General features: G+C 40.5%; 1 protein-coding gene and 1 pseudogene across 1 annotated transcript; one reads left to right on the forward strand and one right to left on the reverse strand.

Annotated features, from left to right (window-relative positions):
* Nucleotides 1-8,942: 8,942 nt before the first annotated feature.
* Nucleotides 8,943-9,948, forward strand: LOC135232011 (olfactory receptor 52M1-like; annotated as a pseudogene).
* A 2,178-nt stretch (nucleotides 9,949-12,126) lies between these two features.
* LOC135232012 (olfactory receptor 52K2-like) lies at nucleotides 12,127-13,606 on the reverse strand. Its single transcript, XM_064289271.1, has one exon. It carries the CDS (start codon nucleotides 13,404-13,406, stop codon nucleotides 12,462-12,464), a length of 945 nt encoding a protein of 314 aa, XP_064145341.1. The 5' UTR covers nucleotides 13,407-13,606; the 3' UTR covers nucleotides 12,127-12,461.
* Between the last annotated feature and the right edge of the window lie 8,872 nt (nucleotides 13,607-22,478).

Below are 22,478 nucleotides of genomic sequence, written 5' to 3' on the forward strand. Positions count from 1 at the left end.
GTAGCTTTATATCTTGAGTCATTTTTTAAATTCTCAGACAGTCTCTCACAATAATGCTTCTGCCTTACCTTCTCCTCCTCTCTTTCTAGGACACCATTTAATTGCATGTTAGTCCTTCTCATTTTATCCTCTATTTCAGAATATTTTTTCCTTTATTTTTCTTCATTTTTATCTGTCCATGCTTTTTTTTTTTTTTTTACATATTTTGAGCTAATTTTTGTGTTACTAACTCTTTTTTCAGTTTGCCTAACTTGCTACCAAATCTATCCATTGAGTTCTTAACATAAATTAGTGTTCCTGTTCATATCTACTAATCTTTGTGCATAGTTTCCAGTTCTATGCTGGAATTCTAAATCTTTTCATTTACCTATGTGAAATAGTACTACTAAAAAAAAATTCTCTTCCTGATAACTTCAGTTTGTGGGGCCTCTGCAGATATGTTCATACTGGTTCTCGTTCATGTTGCCTTTTCTCCTCTGTACTTGCTTATTTTTTCTGTATACTAGATATTTTGTTAAAAAAAAAAATTTTTTTTAATGATATAAGGTCTAAGATAATGTAATTTTCCTTCAGAGATGACTTAGTTTGGTTTCTGCCAGGTACCAAAGGATATTAGTAATCTCAGTCAGGGATTAAGAAGATACGAAGCTGAGCTTCAATCCCTGCAAATTTTGGTGTATTTCCAGTTTACCGTTATTCTCACTATGCAGCCTTTAAGAATCCAAACTTAAAGTGTGTGAAGGAGTGGGGTTTGGCATATCTTTACCAAGGCCACTTTCTCTTCAACAAGCCCTGGGCTGCAAATTCTTTTTCCCTAGCCTGTCTTGGCTGTCAAAAGCATAGCTCAGCCTCCCAGCTACCTCTTCAGAATTAACAAATGCCACCAGGTGAAATGTGCTCCCAAATGCCAGTTTTACCACTCTGGATTTGTCTTGTCTCAGAGCTCAGCCTAATAATTCTTCACTATTATATTAACTCTCCAATGCTTCAAGAAGATGTTTAAAGCCCATCTTTTCTAGGTCTCCTTATCCTGCCGTTACCCCACAGCAGAAACCCTATAGACTAAGTGAATAGCTTCTATGGCCATTGTTTGGACTGGAGCTGTCAAATATTCTTGTGATAATTTTTGTCCAATTTCTCTCCCAACCCCCACTCTACTTTTTCCAATATTTCTATATCAGAGGAGGAACTGAAACAACAGCTCCCATCATTCAAAGATCAAAGTAAACAGGGATGATGAGCTTCTAAGATCCCTCCAGTTTAAGTACTCCATTTGGCCCTTAGGAGCTGATGTGTGTAGGGTAAGGGTGAGAGTGTCAAGAAGTCTTGCAAAGCAAGAATCTGAATAGAAGAGAACAGCTATTCTTTTGAAAGTTAAGCAAGAAAAAAAAAAAAAAGCAGCAACTGGAGACCAGGATTCACTTCTCCAAACATTTCCTGAGTACCGGCCGTGGCTCAAGTCCTTTACTGTCCATTGGGGATGGGGTCTCTGCTCTCACAGTCTCTAGTATAGAAGATAAATGTGAAAACAGATACTTCCAACATTAAGGCTCTGATTTATGAAGTACTTGCTGTGTCTAAATTGACTCGACAGCAACATGTTTGGGTTTTTTTTTTTTGGTTTTACTATGTGTCAGATAAGGAACCTCCTGGAGCAATGGTTAGAGCACATGGCTACTAGCCAAAAGATCAGCAGTTCGAACTCACCAGCCGCTACATGGGAGAAAAGACATGGTAATCTGCTCCAGTAAAGATTATACTCTAGGAAACCCTCTGCGGGCAGTTCTACTCTGTCATATAGGGTCTTTGTGAGTAGGAGTGAACTCAACGGCACATAACAACAACATGTGTCAGATTTTTTTTAATGTGTTTTCAAAACAAGCTGTAGAAACAAATATTTGGAGATTAAGGACCTTATTCCAAGTCACACATCTATATGGAAAATGAATACAATTTTTCTTAAATTTTTTTTTTTTTTTGTATCTTAAGGCACGACACACACAAATTTATTTACTTATTATACTGTCTAATATTATTTTGATGTTATAAGTAGAGCAGAAATTGTAACCCTGTTTTGTAACAAAACCCAAAGAGAAAGGGTGACTTATCCAAAAAATTACTTGTAAATAGAAGACTCAAGACTCAGATTTCAAGAGATTCATGCTAAATTTTCTAAAAATGTCCATGAAGGGAGAGAATGGGGAGCTTTGAAGAAGCTGTGGTAAAGGCTAAGACCAAAGCTAAGGATTCACAAAAGAAAGAACAAGCTGCCCCAACTTATTTATCATTTGCCCTTTATGGAAATGTGCCAAGCTGATCACCCAGACAGAGAGAATAAAGACTGATTTATTAGGCTAGGACAAGTAACTAGGACACCCACAGATCAGTTCTGATTCAAATATTGACTAGGGTTCAGTATGAGACAATGATGGATTAAACAGAGAAACTATTTTGGGGCAGCCTTCTTACTATTTTTGTCATTGACGTTGACACTTATTAGGCAATTATTATTTGTCAATGTGCTAACTCTTTAAAAAAAAGTTGTAAAAAATAGGTCCATTTTTCACAGTAACTATTTTATGGACTAGAAAGATAGATCAATTTCCCATGGTCATATGATTCTTAACCATTCTAATTAGTTAGTTCCGAAGCAAGGATTATAACTTAAGAGCAGGAGTTGTACAGTCAGATTCAACTCTTCTATCCTGAATCTAAATTTCTATATCCCTACAGTTTTACTTGAGGTGTTGACAACTCTTTTAGCTTGAGCCTGCTCCAGGGAGAGAGCAATAATCTTCCAGAATTACCTGAGGATGTTAATTTGTGTTAAGGCAGCTGTTTCCCAGAGATGGTGGGAAAATAATTATATAGCTGGATGGAAAAAATCAACATTTGGGGAGTGAAACAATCAATGTTACACTTTCAAAATGGCACTTCAGCAGTAGAGAGGAGAATGAATAGGAGGAGAGTAAGACAATGACAGTAACTTACAGATGAGAGAAAATATTCTGTGCATAATTAAGAAATCTAATTGAGGGAAGTCATAATCAAGATAGAATATTATGAGTCATGCGAAGTGATTTTAAATGTATCTCCCTGTACATATTTCAGAACTTCCTATAGAAAACATTAAAATCTTTGACATAGTTCCTGAAATTTTTCTTCCCATTTTCATTTAAGAATATTGGGTATCTAGTACAGCTGCTAACCAAAAGGTTGACAGTTCGAATCCACCAGGAGCTCCTTGGAAACCCTATGGGGCAGTTCTACCCTGTCTTATAGGGTTGCTACAGCAGCAGCTGGTGTGGTTTTTTTAGTAGGGAAAATGGGGAAATAAGTTGTTAAAACTAAATAAATACAATTGGCTACAAATTGTTCAAATGTAAAAAGTGTTCATACAAGATCCTTTTTTTTTTTTTGCCAATCCACATAATGAATATTTTTAAAATTACTACACAGAAATTTGGCAAACTAACTCACTTATTGCTGGGTTAAAACAAACTGGAAAAATGCTTTGGGAAAACAATTTGACAACAGAATTACTGAGCCTACAGAACGGTTGATAATTTCCCTCCTGGGAGCCTAGCCAAAGGTCGGGCAGGAAAAGAATACTGAAAAATATGTCTGTGCCACTTTGCTCTGGGGGAAAACTCAAACTAGCCTTCCCACTACTCTGGGATTTTTAGGTAAAGTAAACCACAGGAATGGACAAACAGCTACTGTGATTTGTGGTTATAAATAATTATTTTTAAGCAACCATGAGTAGAAAAAAAGCAGAAATAGAATGAAAAATTACAGTACTGATAAAGGTTATATTTAAGTAATTGTCTTCTTTCTCCTTCTTTGGATAGCCTAGTTTTATATTAAGTTCTGAGTATATACATATATGTATTAGAAGCAATGAACAACCCCCCTCCAAAAAAACAGTGTCTATATTGGTCATATCAATATCTGATTTTTTTTTTTTTTTTTCCCCACATTTCTCTTGTGAACTCTATCCTGATATTCTCTTTGGAGCCATTGAGTACCTCAGGCCCAGAGGAGGGTAGACAGAGACCTGGCCCAGCCAATAGCCACACAAGGGAGTAGGAATGAATTCTGGGTTCTAGTTCTGCGAGGTAGAGTGGGATAGACAGTGAAGGCTCCTCCTAAGGGGGTAACTAAACATCCAGAGGGAAGGAGGCAGGTTTCTCTGTGCAACCCTTGGGAAATAACTAGCTATTTTCAGGACTGGATAAGGAGGGGGCATAGGAGAAAGTGGTGAAGAGACCAACATCCTAGCCTTCTTTGACTATGAGCTGAAAGTGTCTGAGCCTCCAAAGAGTTGACCCCTGTAAAGAGCTGAGCCTAGACATCTGTAAACAGCACCCCAAGGGGTAAGTACGTTCCAGAGAGGGGGCCAAAGTCACTGGAAGCAGTTTTCAATTTCCAGAAGCTACATTTTTCCTTTGATCCATGCGGGACTGATCTTCAAAGATCTAGTCAAACGTATAGGAAACAAGCTCAATATAAGTGGGTTTCATCACATCTTTTCTGTAGTGAAAATCGTGAAATTGTTCACTACCAGTAAGTAAGCACAAGTAAGCCTGTGCATACCTTGCTGTCAAGGGCTGTAAATTTAAAAAGTGGCTTTGATCCTGTAGGAAGGTGCTGTGGGGTTGGGAGAGAGACAGATGCCAGCCATACCTAGAAGCACAATCTTTGATGTGGTGAAAAAATATGAAATCGTTCACTACAGCTGACCTGGTAAGCGGGATAAGCACCGTGCTTACTTTGTGTATTGGATAATCCATCCCTGATTGTGCATCTGTGTTGTGTGAAAGAGGGCAAAGAACAGAGGAGAGGAGTAGGTGAGGAAGCGAAACTGTGCCTTTTCCAGAAGCCAGGCATCGGAACATTTGGCCTTCTGTGTATACACACACACAAACACACACATTTATATACAGTTTGCTTAATACATGAAACAACCCTAAGGTGCTATTACTCCTCTCATTTCACAGACTAGGAAACTGAATAAAAATGGAGACTGAGAGATTAAGTTGCCTACAGCCGCAGAGCTGGAAATGGCGGAGTTAGTATTTGCACGTCTGTCTGTCTTGCTTCTAATCCATGCTTATTTGACCATAACGAAAAGTCTGTTCCTGGAGCCTCAAACCCACCTTCAGAATGTCTCTCCCAGGACAAGTAGGCATGTCACCAGTGTTCAGGTAAGGATCCCCTTTAGTAGGTTGATGCAGAAAATATTTCTCTGACATTCAAACCACCACTTAAGGTGCCAATTGTCAACTTGGTGGATATTACTTGTATACATATGCTCTTGTTCTCTTCATTCCAGCCTATAACTTAATCATAGTATAATTGGCTTAACTGGGGTAACACAAATCAAAGTTAGGCTCCTGGGTTTAAGGCTATCCTCTGGACACCGATTTTTTTGTGGTGAGTAGCCACTACCTTGGTTTGTCCCAATATTGAGTAATTAAACCCCTTTCTGCTTTAAGATTATGATCCATCATGACATTTTTACAGAAAACTTCAGACATCCCCCCTGATGTGTGATCAAATTGTTTATTGACCAGTGTTCACCTTAAACCCCTGCCCCATTCCTATAATTCCTGGACTTTTGATGTATCCTCTAAGATGGCCCATGTAACAAATACAAGGAAACTATTTCAATTTGTAGATTGTACATTTTTGGTCTAATCTTCATACTTAACACTAAGAATTCAGGAAAGGGAAGCTACTGCCATGTGATAAGGGTTTCACATTTATCTCATACAGTCATTATCCTAATCCTTTGCAGTACCTTTATCCCCATTTTATATATGAAAAAGGCTGAGACTTCAAGAGGTTAAACACTTTGACAAAACTCACAGAGCAATATGAAGATCAGAAATAGGAAATCTTGATTTGTTAGACCACAAAGTTAGTGCCCTGAATTGTCTTGTGGTGCTGCCTCCCAAGACCTCTATTTCTTTGCCATCTTTATCTGACAGATTCAGCATAACCTTATGTTTGACTCCTGAGGAACTGACTTTACAGAAGTTATCACTTATTTGCACAGTAAAGTACCCTATTCATGGAATTTCTGAAGAGTCAGTGAGAGTTAACGTAAAAAAGCACTTATGAACCATTTTAAAGTTTATAAAACTTTTATTCTTTTTCAGTACCTAGTCAATACCTGACCAAGAAGTAAGCAAACTCATAAAAACATGAACTGTGTTTTGAAGCCTGAATTAAGGACCTCCTTTGAGGCTACACTGGTGCAATGGTTAAGAGCTTGCCTGCTAACCAAAAGGTCAGCAGTTCGAATCCACCACCCGCTCCTTGGAAACCCAATGGGGCAGTTCTCAGTTCTGCTCTGTCCTGTAGGGTTGCTGTGAGTTGGAATCAACTCGACGGCAATGGGTTTGTTTGTTTTGAGGCTACATTAGGGTATCTGTTATGCTTACACGATATGGAAATATATTTACTACTTATAATTTAGATAAAAAAAAATTGAAATGTCATGGGCTTGTTTAAGACAATTTAGGAGGATTTTGTGATTATGTTCTCTTCCCTCCTTAACCTATCCACTATGGTTTAGACTAGAGATAACACAAAAGGCTTTCTGGAAGAGTTATCTAGAATGGGCTTATCTAGAAGGGTTATCTAGAATGGGCCTTGAAAAGTGGGGGAAATTTGCCTGGGTGAAAACCAAGGAAGTGGAGAAGCCTTTCAACAAAAACATGTCTGTGTGAAGAAAGTCACTATGGCAAGTATGGGATTTCTGAGACTTGCTGACTCTGCAGAAACCAGATGGGAAAGATCAGGAAGGTAGGCCTGAGGCGGGGAGGGCCTCAATCAGGCTATGTTGTGTGTTCTCAGATTTTAAATGCTGAAGGAGTGAAGCCATAGGAGTCATTGCTAGATTCTTAGTTGGAGGTATCTGAAGGGCAGAAGGGCAAGAAGGTGCTGATCCACCCCCATGCCCACATCCTTTCCCCAACCCTCCCCATCTCTTTAAAGAATAGAAACCAAGATGGTTGTGGTTAATAAGATCTTGCTGACTTTTATAGCAGTCCCTTCTTTTGAATCCCTGCTACCAGACAATGGGCAAAATGTCCAGAGATTTGCTCATAAAACAATGTGCTTAATGTATGACTTCTCTCAATTACAGGTGATTCTCAAGCTCTCGGCAAAAAAGTTTAATAATATTTCCTTAGAGTACACTTTTCTTAAGAAACTTCATTTATTCTTCCTCATTCTGTTTATCCATGAAACCTGGGTTTTCTTTGAGACATTAGGACCTACGCCAAATGTGGTCATCTTTGAAGAAGTCCATTAATTTGACAATCTTAGCAAACTGGTACGAACCCAGTTAGAGAAAGGGGAAATTGTACTTCACCAAGATGATATTCAAGGAGCCCTGGTGGTACAGGGGTTAAAGCGTTGGACTGCTAATCAAAAGTTGGCAGTTTGAAACCACCAGCTACTCCTTGGAAACCGTGGGGCAATTCTGCTCTGTCCTATATGGTCTCTATGAGTCCGAATTGACTCAACGGCAGTGAGTTTGGGTTTTGGTTGGTGGTGCAGTGGTTAAACACTCCACCACTAACCTAAAGTTCAGCAGTTTGAACCCGCTCTGTGGGAAAAAGATGTGGCGGTCTGCTTCTATAAAGGTTTACGGAATCTTTATAGGCTCTTTCTTCACACAGCCATATTTCTGCTGAGAACCTTCCCTACCTCCTAGGTTTTTACCTAGGCAATTTTTCCCCATCCTTCAAGACCCATCTTAGATCACCTAGTGGATAGATAAGGAGGGAAAGAACATAATCACAAAATCCCCCCAAATTGTCTTAAACAAGCCCATGCACATTTCTTTCTTTCTCTCTTTTTTTTGGGGGGGTTCTAAAAAAAAAATTGGGGGTGGAGGCAGTTCTCTGTCCTACAGGGTCACTATGAGTCAGAATCAACTTGATGGCAACAGGTTTTTTTTTTTGTTGTTTTAATATTTTCCTTAGTAAATTGTCCCCTTACATGTTTTTGACTAGACTTTATTATTTATATGCTTATTTTTAAAACTCTTGGTCGTTTCTAAATGATAGAATATACATGTATAATAAAGGAAGAAAATTAAAAGCACCAATGATCATACCTACCCAAAATCAACAAATACTAACTTGGTACAAATCTTTCTTTTTCTATTTAAGACCACACCAAATATCTATGTGTGTGTCACACCACATCTATGTGACACACACATATATATTTTAATGGAATTATATCATAGCTTAATCTGCCTCCTGCCATCTCCTTTCTTACCATAATATGATCTAAGCATTATTCCAGGTAAACACATAACTCTAAAAAAGTTATCAATAATTATAATTCAATGAATGGATGCACTAGAATTTAAGCAATGATTTTTTTAACACATCTTGTTTCCAACTTTTTATTGCTATAAAAATCAGCAGTTGCAAATAGCTAATCAGTGTTTGTTATCAATGTTATTGTTATTGTTATTGATACAGTGAAAAGAGAAGTATATGCAGATACCGGGATAAGCACATTATATGGGTTTGCGTTTAATCATTGAACATAGAACTTGTATGTATTTACAATTTCTTTTAAGAAAAGTTCCCCGAAGCAAATCAATTAGGTCAATGGGGATAAACATTTTGGGGGACTTCTACACTGTAGAAGGACAATTTCACAGTAGAAATAAAGAGAATTCCTGTGTCTGCATTTAACAAGGGGGTGATATCATGGACAGTTTCTTTTCCAAATATTTAAAATATTGATTTTCAAGTTGGCGTTCAGAAATCTTCTTCACTATAGGTTCCACCACTTGCCCAGGATAGAAGTGAGAAGCTAGTCTACAGTTGCCAGAGGCAGTGTCTTACACAGGCGTAGAAGTCTAAAACTAAGACCTCCTGCCTCCTGGATACATCGCATTCCCAAACATGTTTACCTCTAATAATGTCTGCTCAATGCCTACCTCCTTCTTGCTAACTGGAATCCCAGGGCTGGAATCCTTGCACATCTGGTTCTCCATTCCCTTTGGCTCCATGTACCTTGTGGCCGTGTTGGGGAATGTGACCATTCTACTGGTGGTAAGGGTGGAACGAAGCCTGCACCAGCCCATGTACTTCTTCCTGTGCATGTTGGCCATCATTGACCTGGTCCTGTCAAACTCTACCATGCCCAAACTACTGGCCATCTTCTGGTTTGGTGCCTGCAACATTGGCCTGGATGCCTGCTTGACCCAGATGTTCTTCGTCCACTGTTTCGCCACTATTGAGTCAGGCATCTTCCTTGCCATGGCTTTTGATCACTATGTGGCCATATGTGACCCACTACGTCACACATCAGTGCCCACCCATGAGGTAGTGGGCTGTTTGGGGCTGGCTGTACTCCTCCAGGGGCTACTTTACATTGGACCCCTGCCCCTGATGATCCGCCTTAAGCTGTCCCTTTATTGGACTCAAATAATTGCCCATTCTTATTGTGAGCACATGGCTGTGGTTACCTTGGCATGTGGTGACACAACAGTCAACAACTTATATGGAATGGGAATTGGATTCCTGATATTGATCCTGGATTCAATAGCCATCACTGCCTCCTATGTGATGATTTTCAGGGCTGTGATGGTCTGGCAACCCCTGAAGCCAAGCTTAAAGCCCTGGGGACATGTGGTTCTCACATCTGCGCCAACCTTGTTTTCTATATCCCCATTGCTGTTTCCTCTCTCACCCACCGCTTTGGCCATCATGTGCCTCCCCATATCCATATCCTTCTGGCCAACTTTTATCTCCTCATCCCACCTTTCCTTAACCCAGTTGTATATGCTGTCCATTCCAAGCAGATCCAAGAGAGACTTGTACACATTCTTAAGGCAGGGGCTCAACCCAGGTGACTGTTCTGCATCTATGGCACATATAAATGTTTAGTAATGGCAGAAAAGGCTTGACTGTGGAAGTCTCTGCAATCCCCGGGTCTTACCTGATCTGTGGGAATAAGAGTCTAAGTGAAATGTTAGAGCCTATTTTGTTTGATCATGAGTTTTCTGTGCGGTGTAGACCCACCTTCAGGAAATGGAGAGGGAAAATCAGGGCATGAGTTTTGTACTACAATATCCCTTTCCATACCTATTTAACTTCATAAAACTAAGCACAATAAGCACAAGCATACAGACCACAAGAAGTAAGATTTCTATCCTCGACCCTTTTGGTAGATAATTTCTAATGTCTCTTTGACAGTGTCATAAAGCACAATTTCCAGAAGTTATGTTATACTCTAACACCTTCTTGAAGACAGTCTACAATTCTGTTAGTAAAGGTCTAGAAAATTTCAATCTTGTTGGTAAGCTTTTCCAGTCCTTTTACTTTCCCCAGAAAAACATGGAGGCAATATGTGATAAATCTTAATCTAATGAGTCTTGAAATGAGACCTTACTGTCCACTGGAATTGAAGTCCTCAAACCAGGTTATTCTCCAATCTAAATAGACAAATGGCTGTGCGATATCCCATATCTCCTTCTAATAATAGGGTTAACAGGGAGCAGGAAGGAGGAGACAAGGGAAGGACTTTAGGAAATTTCATTTCAGAGGATCTGAATGGCATAGGTGAAACTGAGGGAAGAAGGTAACCATGAAATATTGATATTAAGGAAATTGGGTAAAGGATTGAAAATCAGGGGGCAGTGATTGTTAACTTTTTTAAAATTTTGGCCTTCCATGCAGGAGACTCACATTTGATTCCCGGCCAATGCACCCCACGCACAGCCAACACCTGTCTGCCAATGGAGGCTTCCATATTGCTATGACACTGAACAGGTTTCAACAGAGCTTCCAGACTAAGACAGGCTAGGAAGAAAGGCAGAAGACTTGATGGTCCACTTCCAAAAATCAGCCAAAGAAAACCCTATGGCTCACAACAGTCTGATCCACATGCGTTCATGGAATGGCACCAGACTGGGCAGTGGTTCATTCTGTTGTGCATGAGGCCACCATAAGTCAAGGGCTGACTAGACAGTAGCTAACAACTATGCTTATATGTTGTGAGTATGTAAAGGCTTTGTAAGCTTCCAACCTGCCCCAGCTATGCACAGAAGAAACAAGCAAGGGATTGTGACTACAAAGGAGCTAGAAGTAGAATATCATTACCCTGGAGAATTTGTGTTGGTGTCAGAGGAAATCATGAGAACAGAGGTGGGAAACAAGGGAAAGGAGAACTTTAGGTTCTTGCCTCCTAAGCTTCCACAACTCCCAAATTTCTACACCCCAGCTGACACGGGCTTAGAGATCCTCTTTCAAGGCTAAATAAAATAGAGAGGTGATATAGATGTACATATGGACATAGACATAAGTTTATAACTTATAAACAGTAGTCTCTTTAGAAACAAAAAGGTCACAAGATAAATGTAGAAAAATGCACTTGTGGAAGATGGTGTATGAGGGCTTGTGTGAGCAGTAAAGCTGCACTGGTCAGCATTAACATTAAGAATTCTCTAGTATCTGGTTTTGCATGAGAAAGAGAAAAACACATGTCAATATTCCCATCTCCCATTCGCTTTTCCATCACATTTCTTCCACTGTGCTGGGCCTCTGGCTGGGATGTTCAGAGATCACAATGCACTGTGATTATCATTTCTTTCTCTGTCTCAGAACAGAAACATAGGTGTGGCATCCCTGCCTTAGCAGCCTGTGTATCACCTGTACTGAGCAAGGAATTAGCACATTCTTAATGTTCAATATTTAGTGGAGAATTAGTAAATGAGGGACTCACATCCTTGTTGAAGATATAAAATATGTCTATGTGCAAAAAAAGAGTTGCATGATGTACAAAGATATGTCAAGGACATGTCTTATCCAAAGTGTTTAATGAGAAAGATTAGCCATGAACATGGAGAGCTCAAAAGAAGAAATCAAAAACTCTGTAGGCTGGTTCAAGTGAAGAAATAACTTCCCAACAAGCAGAGTTGTCTGACTTGGAATCGGTAGCACTGCAAGGTTGTAAACTCCCCCAACACAGGAGTGCTTAGGCAAAAGTTGAACATCACCTGTCAGAGTGACTAAGGAGAGATTCCTACATCAGATGTAATGCTGGTCCTCTCTCAGGTGGTGAGTGGGTAGTTCACCAAGTTCCCAGTTACTTGGGATAGAAACTCACAGTCTCTTAAATAAATGAACTTGGGAATATTTTTGTGTCTCTAGGTGAGCTCGCCAGAAGATATTGGGTCAAGAATCTGACAAAAGGGAGGGTTCTGTAAAGAGACAGCAAAATCACCAACTCGAGTCCAGAGGCTATGAGGGGACACAGACCTGTGAGTCCTGATTAGAAAATTGTGAGTTTCAGGACACCATTTATTTTTTTCATTATACTGGGAAATAACTAAACATGGAGATTCTGGCAACCCTCCACTTGCTATTATGCAACATTCAAACTGTCCTATACGGCTCCACACATCCCATGCCCTCCATTTACACATCCTTTCTCAGGAATAGTCCTATGACTCGCTCACGAATCTGCTTCGTCTTGACACCATAGATGATAGGGTTGACCATGGGTGGGAAAAACAGATACAAGTTAGCAAGAAGAATGTGGACATGGGGAGGAGCCCGGCGGGCCACACGATGCATGACTGAGGAGATGACCACAGGTGTGTAGAAGGCTAGAATGGCACCTATGTGAGAGACACATGCCCCAAATGCCTTATAGCAAGCCTCCTGAGAAGCAAGCTGTAGAACTGCCCGAAGGATAAAGATGTAAGATAGGATAACAAACAGCAGATCCAATACCACAATAAACATGGCCACAGCAATGCCATAGATATTGTTGAAGCGTGTGTCTCCACAGGCCAGCCTTACCACAGCCATGTGTTCACAGTAGCAGTGGGCAATCACTGGGCCTCGGCAATAGTGGAAGAGTTTGAGTAGGAAAGGGAGTGGAGTCATTAGTGTCACAGCTCGGAGTACAGCAGCAATGCCAATCCTGGTAATTAGGTGCCCAGTCAGCACCATGGTGTAGTGCAGGGGCTTGCAGATGGCCATATAGCAATCAAAGGCCATGGCCAGCAGCACTGCTGACTCCATGATGGAGAAGGAGTGATTAAAGAACATCTGCACCAGGCAGGCATAGAAGTTGATCTTCCTATCCCTGAACCAGAATATGGCAAGCATTTTGGGCAGTGTTGTAGAGGACAGGACCAGGTCAATGGCTGCCGACATGGCCAGGAAGAGGTACATGGGCTCATGGAGGACTGCATCAGAGCGGATGATGAAGAGCAGGGTGCAGTTGCCTAGCAGGGCCAGTGTATAGGCTGAGCAGAAGGGAATGGAGATCCAGATGTGCAGGTGCTCCAGGCCTGGGATCCCCATCAACAAGAAGGCAGCTGGATGAGTTGAGGTCATATTGGAGGCTGACATATCCACTGGGAATTCTCTTCTTTCTTGCCTACTTCCACAGGATTCCTAGAGAGTATCTAGGGTCAGCAGAAGCACAGGGTTCAAGTTCAAACTCTCATCACCCATGTGGAAGTATTAGCACTTGTTCCCATTTCTAGACCGTAAAAGAAATTGGAAAATAATCCCAATGTCCATGGAGAAACGTAATAAGTCATGTTTCCTGCCCTCTAGGTACTTATGAAGTCATTTGGTGATTAAGATATTAAATCCCAATAAAGCTAGAACCACAATACAATAGAATGGAGGGAGAGCTTTCTGTTTTCTTCATGATGCCAAGGGCAGCCTTATAAAAGATGTAAATTTTGGCTTAAGTTAAATTTTTATCCAAAAATATTCATGGTCTCCCTATTGCCTCCCAACTCAACTTATAGTCCAGATTTTGAAAGGAGGCGTGTGTTTTCGGGCAGGGGGTTGTCCTGAAATGTCAAGCTGTACGTAAAAATAAACAAGTTTTTAAAAAAAAAAAAAAAAAACTATTGCTGTTGAGTTGATTCCAACTCATAGCAAACCTAGAGGACAGAGTAGAACTACCCCATAGAGTTTCCAAGGAGCACCTGGTGGATTCGAACTGCCGACCTTTTGGTTAGCAGCCATAGCACTTAACCACTATGCCACACGCTGATTAGAATGGCTAAAATTCAAAATACTGACAACACCAAATGCAGGCAAGGATATGAAGCAACAGGAACTCTGATTCGCTCCTAGTGGGAATGTACACAAAAAGGAATTCTCTGATGGGAATATGAAATGGTACAGTCCCTGTGGAAAACAATCTGGTGTTTTCTTACAAAGTTAAACATAGACCTACCATAGGATCCAGCAACCACACTCCTAGGTAGTTACCCAATTGAGTTGAAAATGTATGTCCACATAAAAACTTGAACACAAATGTTTATAACAGCTTTATTCATAATTGCCCAAAATTGGAAGCAACTGAGATGTCCTTCAGAAGGTGAATGGATAAACAAACTCTGGAGCATCCGTGCAATGGAGTATTATTCAGCTACAAAAAGACACCGGTTATTAAAGTACCAAAAGACACAGAATAACCTTAAATACATATTGCTAAGTGAAAGAAGCCAATCTGTGAAGGCTATGTACTATACGATTGCAATATATGATATTCTGGAAAATACAAAATGATAGAGACAGTAAAAAGATCAGGGTTCAGGGGAGAAGTGGGGAGGGATGAACAGGTGAAGCACAGGCACCTTGGAGGCACTGAAACTATTCAGTATGATACTGTAATGGTGGACACATGACATTATACTTCAGTATAAATCCTTAGGACTGTATACCCCTAAGAGCGAACCCTAATATAAACTATGGATTTTATTTAATAGTAACATATTGAAATTGGTTCATTAATTATAACAAATGTACCACAGGAATGCAAGATAACAACAGGAGAAACAGAGTTCAGGAGACAGAAGGGATATATGGAAATTTGCTATACTTTCTGCACGATTTTTCTGTAAACTTAAAACTGCTCTAAAAATAATGGCTGTGAAAAAAAACTTAGGACAAATCTTGGGACATAGAAAGTACTTAGTACATGCTGGGCACTTTTCTGAATTGGGATAACTACAGGTTAAGTGACTTACTGACAATCACATGACTGGTAAAGTAAATATCACAGATTAGATTTGAACCCTGAGAACTCTGATTTCCTGCCTTAATGTCATAAATCATACACCTGCTGCCTCAATCTTGTAGTTTCACAGACAATTCGTGTCCAACGTGTTCAAGTTGGAAGAAAGAAAGTTCAAATTCATTTCTCTCTGTAGAAACTGACATGAACCATTTATATGTTTAAGGTCTCAACTTCCTTGTCTATAGATATAATCAATAAGGACATCTCCCATGCCCATCTTACAGAGTTTTAGTGAGGAAAGATAAAACATGTGAGAAGGACTTAGTAAACGGTAAAGCATTGTACAAATGCTATTTGTCATTACTATCACCCTCCTCCCATGCAAATCTGTCTCTTTTTCTAAAAAGTCTATCTTTTTGTGTGTGTGTGTATGTGGGTGTGCTTTAGATGAAGGTTTATAGAGTAAATTAGTTTCTCACTAAACAATACACATGTTGTTTTGAGACATTGGCTGCTAACCCCACAGCCTGTCAACACTCTGGCCTTCTTGACCTTTGATTCCCTGTTGCCAGGTTACCTACCCCTCCTGCCTTCTTGTCATTGCCCCTGGGCTGGGGCGCCCATTTAGTCTCATTTTGTTTTATGGGTCTGTCTAATCTTTGGCCGAAGGGTGAACCTCAGGAGTGACTTTATTACTGAGCTATACGGATGTCCAGGAGCCATGCTCTCTCAGTTTCATCACTCTCTGTCAGACCAGTAAGTCTGGTCTTGGTGTGTGTGTGTGTGTGTGCGCGCGCGTGCGTGTGTGTATGTGTTAGAATTTTCTCCTACATTTTTCTCCACTCCGTCTGGGACCCTCTACTGTGATTCCTGTCAGAGCAGCTGATGTAAAAATTTATGCTGATTAACATTAGCACAGTCCTTCATTCCTCGGCCTTATCTATTCCTCTAGCTAACACCCCTTAACTCACAAACTCTTTCATCGCCTGCCTTTCCCATCTCAAATATTACTGCCACCCATCGGAAACCTAAGAGTAATCCTTGATTTCATTCTTCCCCTCATTCTTCACATCCATTAATTAATAAATCCTGTCAAGCTGCAAAATATGTTTTACTGCCCTTTCTATTCCTGTCCACTGCCACTACTCTTAATTAAGTCCTCATCGTCTTTCATCTCAACTACTCAAAAAAAAAAAACTCTTGCCGTCAAGTCAATTCTGTCTCATAGCGACCCTACAGGGCAGAGTAGAACTGCCCCATAGGGTTTCCAAGGAGCAGCTGGTGGATTTAAACCGCCAACCTTTTGATTCGCAGCCAAGTTCTTAACCATTGCACAGCCAGGGTACAGTGCCTCGTAATTGGTCTCTGTGGCCTGAATCTTGGTCCTATAATCAATTCTCTATACTGCAGCCAAAGTGACCATTTTATTTTTATTTTCTTTTTTTTTGTGGTGAAAATAAACATACCAAAACATTCACCAACACAATAACTTCCACATTTACAATCAAAGAGGCCATTTTAAAAAGCAAATTATACCATGCCAGGCCTTGTTTAAGATCTTTATGGACTTAGCGTTGCACTTAGAATGGAACGCACACTCCCAACACTGGCTTAGAAAATCTCGTACATTATAGGTCCTGCTCACTTCTTCAGCCTCATCTTCCACCTTCCTTCTTCACTCTGCTGCAGCCAAACCACCCTCTGACAGATGCTAGAGCTTGAGGAGCTCCTTTCTAGTCAATGATGATGCCCCTTGATCCTGTCCCTGAATTGTCTCTCATACTTCTCTTGTGCCCTTCGTGCCTTCCCTAATTCACATCTTATCATCCCTTGCCTGTGTCACTGTAAAAACTTCAGCTTTAGTTTTTCGCCAACAACTCCCCCGAACTTCAGTATGACAGAACACATATTTTACTTCTCTGCTAAAAACTATTTATGAGATACTATTGCTACAAGAAAAATGAAAACCACTAAAAATGTTTGCAGACTTCTTCCTGACTAAATGTTAGCTTCACTTCCTGCCATTCCCCTAATATGCATCATAGGTTGAACCACAGTGGTTTGCCTGCCATTTCCTGAAGTAGCCATGCTTGTAGCTGTTTCTCTGGAATGTTTTCCTCTGCCCCCTTTCTTACCTAGCCAAGATCCTGTCATCTTCTTGGTGAAGCTCTCTCAGAATCCTCCTGGCAGATTTTCTCATTCATCTCAATGAAGGGTCACTAATTCTTTACACTCAGTAACACAATGAGAGTAGATCTGTGTTACCCACCAATGCATGTGTTTGTCCATTCACTGGCCCGTGGGCGCTTTGAATACAAAGGCTGAGTTTATTCATTTCTGTATTCACAGACTTCACTTAATGTGGTTGGCGATCAATAGGTGATTTTTTAAATGAATGCATGAATGACTTCCATTCTGGAGAAATGTGCTCATCCCCTGCCTTTGCACAATATACCACCTAGAGAGCAGTAAAAGGTTTCTTCTCATCATGGTGGAATGGGAAGATGTGAAGTTTAGAGAAGATGAAGTATTTGCAGAAGATTGTAGATAAACAGAAAAAAGGCCTCCTGTTAAATAAGGACATCCAAAGATTAGAAGGATAGAAGAATCAAGAGTGAAGCAATGCCTAAGACCAGGATAAGTAGTTTTTTTGGGCATGAGAGGTACATGAGAGCTGGTCTCTGCCTTGTGCACTCTGTAGCTTATGCCCCAAGCTACCATATGCCTTCAGAATTAAACACCCTTCCTCCGTCAGGTCTCTGCTCAGCGTTGGGGTATTCTTCATAGCAATTACTATTTTCAGCTTGTTCTCTGCTACTATTCCGGTTATGCCAGTTTTCTCTGCCAGCCCTTATCTCTTTCCGTTGATCCTGTGCCACTATGTTACCTTTTACAGTCATCATAAGTTTGGATCCACTCAACAGACAAAGGGTTTGTTGTTTTTTTTTTTTTTGCTTTGCTTTTTTGTAGGAGCCATTGGATCCCAGCATCAGTACTTACTCCTGGTTTGCTTGTCCCTCTCCCATCTGTGTGAACTCCCCTACCACCCTTGGCCCAAGGTATTCTCACCCCTGGACGTGAGGCTTAATTCTTGACATGCTGCGTAGGTTTCAGGAAAAAAAGAATGCGCTGTACCTCTCTTAGTGAGAGAAGGGTAGGAGAGAGTTGAAAAGAGAGGCCTGATTTATTATCATATTCTTTTCCCAAAACAAAGAAAACAGCACTGTCTGTCCCTGAAGAACATCCTGAAGGGCCTGGTTTCTTCTCTAGGGGTGACTCCAGGGGACTTCTGTGCCCCAGTCTTCTGGGGTTCCAGCCCCTGACTTCCTGCAGACCCTACTCTCTCCCCATTGTGTGCCTTTCAGTCATGCCTCCCCTGAGGCAGAAAGTATTCTGGTTTCAGTAATCTTTGTGCCTCTCCCCATCCTCACCTTCCTTTCTTGCAGTGCCAACCGAGAAACAGAGTCTCCTTAGAAATACACAAACAGATGCCTATTGTGTGTACTTTTTGATTGTGGCTTATAAGGTGAATTTCAATCATAACTAGTCAAGGCTATCTATAATCTATTTTTGTTTTGATTTTTGGTGTTTTGCTTCATTTTATGTTCTGATAGGTGTGTGGCATACTAGACAGAGCTGTGGCTGAAGCTACAGGTGGGAATCTAGATTGAGTACCATTTGTGACCTTGATGAGGCATTTAACCTCTGATTCCTTGGACTGTTTCCTTATCTACTCAGTGTGGTCAGTAATACTGGTCCTGCCCACCTCACAGGATTTAGGGGAGGATCTAATGAGATAATTGAGGAACAATGACATTATTGTTTACTCAGAAATTATCAACTACTACTAATAATAGCGAAGGGGGATGCTTTCCTCCTACGACTAATCTCAGCACCTATTCTGCCAAGGTCCTGAGAAGGGAAGCTGGTTTTCACAGGAACCCCTACGTCCTTTAACCTGAACTAACTCTTCATGACACATCCCGACAGCTCCTGTTGAGTCTGTCTCTGGTCACTTCCACCTGTCTTCCCATAGAGATACCCAGATCCTGCAATAGACATTCTAGCTCTTGCCTCTCAGGGATAAGAACTCACCTCTCCTGCCTGAAGTGTAACACATTGGATTCAGGTGGGGTTCTACACAGGGATTGCTTTATTAAAGTCTGAGTTAGGCTAAGGAGACAGAACATGTGGAGGTGGTAATTCTGACTTGAGGTACCACAAACTGATTTTGGGAATAGTCAAGGAGGAAGATATCCAAGCTGGGTTAGGGAAAGACCATGACAAATGTTGAGAAAACACATGCTGGGTTAAGCAGTTTGTGGTTAACATTAAAAGAGACCCAAGTTTAGATCACATGACCAAGTATTAGGGTAAGGTGACATAGGCTAAGGCTGTGGGAACCCAGACAGGACTGAAAGACAGAGTTGGGAAGAATAACCAAAAGTTACAGTGCAGGGGAAAAATATATGCATATAGCAGCCCTATAGGACAGAATAGAACTACCCCATACGGTTTCCAAGTAGTGACTGGTGGACTCGAAATGCCAACTTTTTGATTAGCAGCCCTTAGCTCTTAACCACTGCACCACCAGGGCAATACTTAGAGGTAAAAGGGAACACAGTGGCACAGGTCAATGGAAAGAGATAAGGGCTGGCAGAGAAAACTGGCATAACCAGAATAATGGCAGAGAACAAATTGAAAATAGTAATTGCTACGGAGAATACCCCAAGGCTCAGCAGAGACCTGATGGGGGAAGAGTGTTTAATTTTTGAGGGCATAGGGTAGGTTGGGGCATAAGCTACAGAGTGCACAAGGCAGAATCCGGCTCTCATGTACCTTTCATGCCCAAAGAAACCAGTTATCGTGGTCTCAGGCAGTACTTCCCTCTCGATTCTTCTATCTTTCTAATTTTTGATGTCCCTGTTTAACAGGAGACCTTCTTTCTATCTATCTCCAACCTTCTTCAAAATACTTCATCTACTCCAAACTTTAGATCTTCCCATTCCACCATTATTTGAAGAAACCCTTTCTTGCTCTCCAGGTGGTATATTGCTTTTAAATATATTATTGCTGATGTCAGATGAGTCTTGGCTAAAAGCAGAAAATACCAGAAAGATGTTTCCCTGTGTTTTATTGACTATGCAAAGGCATTTAACTGTGTGAATCATAACAAATGATGGATAACAATTCTAAGAATAGAAACTTCGGAACATTTAGTTGTGCTCCTACGGAACCTATACATAGACGAAGAGGCAGTTGTTTGAAGAGAACAAGGGAATACTGCGTGGTTCAAAATCAGGAAAGGTGTGCATCAGTGTTGTATCCATCACCATACTTATTCAACCCATATGCTGAGCAAATAATCTGAGAAGCTGGACTATATGACAAAAACATGGCATCAGGATTGATGGAAGACTCATTAACAACCTGCAATATGCAGATAACATGAACTTGCATGCTGAAAGTGAAGAGGACTTAAAGCACTTACTGATGAAGATCAAAGACTACAGCCTTCAGTATGGATTACACTGGTCAACATAAAGAAAAAAAATCCTCACAACTGGACCAATAAGCAACATCATTCTATGCGGAGAAAATATTGAAGTTCTCGAAGATTTCATTTTACTTGGATTCACAATCAACACCCATTGAAGAAGCAGTCAAGAAATCAAATGATGTATTACATTGAGCAAATCTGCTGCAAAAGACACCTTAAAGTGTTGAGGACTAAGCCATGATATTTTCAATTGCCTCATGCATACGAAAGCTGGACAACGAATAGGGAAGACTGAAGAAGAATTGATGTTTTTGAATTATGCTGCTGGTGAAGAATATGGAATATACCATGGACTTCAAAAGAACAAAAAATCTGTCTTGGAAGCAGTACAGCCAGAGCTCTTCTTGGAAGCAAGGATGGCAAGACTTCATCTCTCATACTTTGGATATGTGATCAGAAGGGACCAGTCCCTGGAGAAGGACATAATGCTTGGTAAAGTAGAGGGTCATTGAAAAAGAGGAAAACCCTCAATGAGATGGATTGACATAGTGGCTGCAACAATAGGCTCAAACATAGCAATGATTGTGAGGATGGCACAGGACCAGGCAGTGTTTCGTTCTGTTGTACATAGGATCGCTATGAGTCGGAACTGACTCGACTGCACCTAACAACAACAAGTACATTTTGTAGACTAACCTTTTTAGAAAATTGGGAGCTTTGCAATCTTAGAGGCAATATATGCATGACTTCGTCCCCTTTAATGGTTTTAATTCAGACTTCTGCGTCTACTGTTTATGGACAGACAGCCTACCTGTAACTTTCACGGGCTTCTTCAAACTTTTATCAAATTCCACATTTCCTCAGGCTTGTGGCCAACCCTGCTTTTAAGTCTCTATTTTTTTTTTTTTTTTTTGCTTTAGCACACTAAGCTTTAAAAAAAAAAAAAAGCTTTTAAGAAGGAGGCAAATTCTTTCATGTCATTCTTCATTTTTGTCCTATTCCATGGAGGTAGAAATGCTGGAAGCTGATTGTGGTCTTTGTTTTGTTCTCTACTATCTACTTATGTGATTGCATACACTTAAATCTTACTTCCAATTTTATACAGGTAGTACCCCAAACAAAATCTCAATCTATCCTGGGGAGTGATCTAGATGAAAAAATGAGAAGAGGTTGAAAGCCCAGCCTAAATAACAGGGAGTCATGATTAGTGGTGTAAGATCCAGAGGGAGAGGACATGTTAGAACTTCATGTAGAGGGCTGCTTTCCTTGAGGTATTGGGATAGCCAGTCCATTTCAGGGCCGTTTACTCAATTTTGATGATAACCCCACTCATTTGTTTACATGTTCATGACCTTCTGTAGGAGTTAAAATATTTATGGCTGCTTTAGAAATTTTAAGATTTTATGAACCATTATAAATTTGTCTCTCAGTATATCATTTTTCCCTTTATTTGGTTTTAATGGGCAAGCCAGCACTGACAATTTTGGTAAACAAAAAGAGTCCTGTAATTATTGCTACTGGGTAAAGAGTTCGATATCCTTAATAATATGATATATAACCTGATCAAATATTTGAATTATCCTGCTGGATGGATAAATTTGTCAACTAGTTGTCATGGATTGAATTGTGTCCCCCAAAAATATGTGTCAACTTCTTTAGCCCATGATTCCCAGTATTGTATGATTGTCTACCATTTTGCAATCTGATGTGATTTCCCCATGTGTTGTAAATTCTATCACTATGATGTAATGACATGGATTAGTGGCAGTTATATTGATTAGATAGCATCTTAAGCCAATCTCTTTTGAGATATAAAAGAGAGAAGTGAGCAGAGAGACATGGGGACCTCATACCACCAAGAAACGAGAGCCAAGGGAACAACACAGCATTTGGACCTACGGTTCCTGGGCTGAGAAACTCTTTGACCAGGGGAAGATGG

Source organism: Loxodonta africana, chromosome 7 (genome assembly GCF_030014295.1).
Source record: "Loxodonta africana isolate mLoxAfr1 chromosome 7, mLoxAfr1.hap2, whole genome shotgun sequence".
NCBI lineage: Eukaryota > Metazoa > Chordata > Mammalia > Proboscidea > Elephantidae > Loxodonta > Loxodonta africana.

Bases quoted from the DNA above. Each gene is read 5' to 3' on its own strand.
- LOC135232012 (XM_064289271.1), bottom strand. From the start codon at position 13,406: ATGTCAGCCTCCAATATGACCTCAACTCATCCAGCTGCCTTCTTGTTG.